The sequence below is a fragment of the Sphaeroforma arctica genome (assembly GCF_001186125.1).
Source record: "Sphaeroforma arctica JP610 unplaced genomic scaffold supercont1.1067, whole genome shotgun sequence".
Classification (NCBI taxonomy): domain Eukaryota; class Ichthyosporea; order Ichthyophonida; genus Sphaeroforma; species Sphaeroforma arctica.
In genome coordinates this window covers 13,383-17,098 of record NW_014039491.1, presented here as the reverse complement: position 1 = coordinate 17,098, position 3,716 = coordinate 13,383, and the positions used below count along the sequence as shown (strand labels likewise).

Here is a 3,716-nt window from a genome sequence, read left to right as displayed (position 1 = left end):
GTGTGTGTGTGTGTGCATATATATATATATATATATATATTCACGGTGGTGTTTATTGTGATATACACCTATAAACTCAAAATACACATCGAACCAGATCGAGATAACCAGCTATGACACACTTGGTTGGGCTCTGCAATACAACTCCGCACCCGCCGATAACCAAAACACCATCAATCAATACACCCTCCACAAAATATGATACGCTCGCCTAAAACGATACGATATCGACTATACAAACGCAATACATCAAGCCTAAAACAAAGTTATAACTAACAAGTGACTAAGGACATACCTGCAATGAATCCACGGCCCCCTTAAACAGACCCTCCTTCTCCAGGCGTTGGATTGCTTGGTAGGTAGCCGGCAATTCTTTGAGCTGCGATATACCGTGCAGGCATTTCATTTTGCGTTTCTGTCCCAATTTCGATGCGAGTTCATCTGTAGCCCTGAGTGGTATGGGGCAACGGGTTTTAAGATTAGAGCAGAACAAACCATACTTCCAAAAATACTGAGCTCCACAATCTATGCGAACGTTTCTCCAAGAATATCTGACAAAAGTGGTGAATAGATAGGCTATAGTGGGCCTATTAAATGCGATAACACATCGTCGCGGCGAGTGTTGCTGATTGGCAGTAGACAGTCCTGTCGGCGTATACACAGAACATATGAACACTGACACCAGCACGCAAGCATTTGCATGCAATGGGAAACGCCAGTGCGGCTATAAATAGACACAGTTGACAGACTCTAGAGCACGCCATCTCAGTACTGGTGCGTTAAAATATAGGGGTACTGTTGCAGCCCTGCGCATGCATATATCGGTGAAGTATATCACAATACTACATAGCCATATCATTCGACGGTCCGTTTAATCTGCCGATCTACATACGACTGTACTGTGAACGCCCATATTAAATTAGGTATGACGTTGCATACACATGTCACTGTTCCGCAAAGCAGTCACTTTGTGGGTACGACTGCACACATTTCAGAAGGAGGTACAATGAGCACAAGCAGATATCTAGCCTCCCCATGGGTTGTTCCCATTGGTTAATAAGAGTATATGCTAGTGCCTGCTTGTAAATAATAAAAGTACCCCTATAGTCTCGCTGCATTGGGGGCTGCCTAGCCTACAACACATGCACAGATACCGTATGTTCATGGGGTTCTACAACACATGCACAGATACCGTTTGTTCATGGGCTGTAGCGTGAAAGGATCGACCACCCCCGACATCAAACCAGCGAGTTCTGCAGCCATGGCGGTGTGTTCAGTCTGTGTGTTGGAGAAATACAAAATTACACACGTGTCTACAAACTCCATGTTGTTGGCGTTACCCGAAGTTCGGCGATGGGCATGAGTCTCCAAGGCAACGCATGAAAACTGGGTGCCCCTACCACACACCACGACTATGCAGACTATTACAGTCGAATATCTAGATTGATATGGTCTACTACACAGTGCACACGTAAGGCCTACGACCAATACATATACATATACACATCTTTAAGGGCTTTGAATGTTCGTATGCAAGTACAACCCACGCCACAAGCCTAAAGAGGATGTCGAGACAGCAGGCTATCTATGTAGTGCACACGAAAGACCTACGACCGATACATATACATATACACATCTTTAAGGGATTTAAAAGTTCATATTTAAGTATAACCCACGCCACAAGCCTATAGAGGATGTCGAGACAGCAGGCTATCTATGTAGTGCACACGAAAGACCTACGACCAATATATATACACAGCCTTAAGGGCTTTAAATGTTCGTATGCAAGTACAGCCCACGCCACAAGCCTATAGAGGACGTCAAGACAGCAGGCTATCTATGTAGTACACACGAAAGACCTACGACCGATACATATACACAGCAACCACTTCATCAGCTCACATTTGGGCACCAAGTACACTACTCACACATAAGACTTGATACAAACACAGGTAAACGTCCTATATGTAGCAGCACGTGACTAGATGACATGGGTCCAAGAGATGTATCATCATTCGGTACGAACCAGAACGTAGACTACACACCCACGATACGTCGTTGGAAAACGCACACACGATAGTCTCATACATTAACCACACGAGAGCACGACACGGCAGGTCATGCCACGCAATGGTAGCTGATGCTAACAATCAAAGTGCATATATGTACCTCTGTAAGACAATATGTACCTCTGTAAGATAATATGTACCTCTGTAAGATAGTCATTGGCCAAGTGAATGCCGTCCGGTTGCTTATCAGCAGGTACATCAATCCATTGCACCATCTCGTCCGCATGGCGTTGTTTGAATGCGATGGCTGCGTATGTGCGTGTGGACGACGCCTTCGTGCCTATCCTAGTGTCTAGACCTGATTTGCATGCCTGTGTGGATCGCAGAGTGTTTGGTGTGCGTGTGTGGTGGTTTCGTACTATGGGTAGCATTGGCGTGCGACATAGCTCCTGTGTGGCACAGAGAGGTTTCGGCAGTAGGTAGGTCAAACGTGACCGTAACATGATGCTGTATGTTTATAGTGTACAATGTTACTACTATCATTTATATTTATAGGGCTATGTCTTTACATACATATTTACTTATCTGTATTTTGTGTGTATTTATGTACGTACTGTATGTAAATAGTGTGAAATGCGAGTCATGTCATCAAAGTGACGCCAGCGATATCACAAACTTGATCTACTTTAATCATTATTTATTTACATATATTTATATATGTGTATAATTGAGGGCTATGTATATAATTAACTATATAAGGCGTACTTCGCTCATAATGTTGAGTGTATGATGAGGATGGTTCAATACGACAGCCGAGAGTGTATCGCATGAAATGTACACTCAAGGAGAAGCAATGTCGACGATATACGAAGAGTTCCATATATACAGACTTGCATATCTACATACATACCTAGCATTACGCATTAGCAGTAGGTAAAGCGACTGCAGAATAGTAAGTAAAGCGATTGCAGAATAGATGACCACTATTAATATTGTATTAAAACACTTATAACACTGAAACACTTTAAGCGGATACTATGAAGAGCGACGCCGTGGTTATTGGGGCCGGGGTGGTGGGGCTGGCAATCGCCCGTAGACTGGCAATGCTAGGCAGAGAGGTATAGTATACTATTCCACTGTGTTTGTAGCAGCTCTGTTAATAGCGTTAATATCGTATCAGTCAATATATATGACTTGTTTGTTTGATGGCGACATGTATTAGAAGATATGTCGTGTGAGATGGTTCGGTCAGAATACGGGCACCAAGTGCCTGATGCAGATGTACCCACGCTATTCTCAGCCAGCACAGAGATGTGTATAATTTGACTGACGTTTGTCTGACGTTTGTTAGACGCACGCAGTAGTTGTTGAATAGTAGAGACGTATTAACGTATGCAAGGGTATGAAGCTTGGTTTATTTTACTTATTGAACATCTATAAACACATTCACAAATATTTATGGCAAGAAATTAGCTTCCACTGAGACTATGTGTACAGCAATGTGGCAAAGTTACTTCCGTGATTCTCTAGATCACGGATTAGTTTACCTGAACATTTGGGGTCGTGTACACGGTTTATGTATTATTTTTTATAAATATACGTATATATTTATCAGTCTATATCTTGCAGTGTATAGACATACTTCTATGTAGTCTTTGAACGTACTTATAGGTACTTCCACACACACACACAAGTATATATGTTTAT

The 3,716-nt window shown here is 42.6% G+C and overlaps 1 protein-coding gene across 1 annotated transcript in view; it reads right to left on the bottom strand.

The window, feature by feature from the left end:
- The window catches only part of SARC_09868 (hypothetical protein), a 4,687-nt gene extending 2,096 nt beyond the window's left edge, over positions 1-2,591 (bottom strand). Inside the window, exons 1-3 of the mRNA XM_014296103.1 lie at positions 2,210-2,591; positions 1,193-1,278; positions 296-449 (exon numbers count right to left, since the gene is read on the bottom strand). Of these exons, the coding sequence (XP_014151578.1) occupies positions 296-449; positions 1,193-1,278; positions 2,210-2,512 (543 nt within the window). The 5' untranslated portion in view covers positions 2,513-2,591. The remainder of the gene's footprint in view (positions 1-295; positions 450-1,192; positions 1,279-2,209) is intronic.
- Between the last annotated feature and the right edge of the window lie 1,125 nt (positions 2,592-3,716).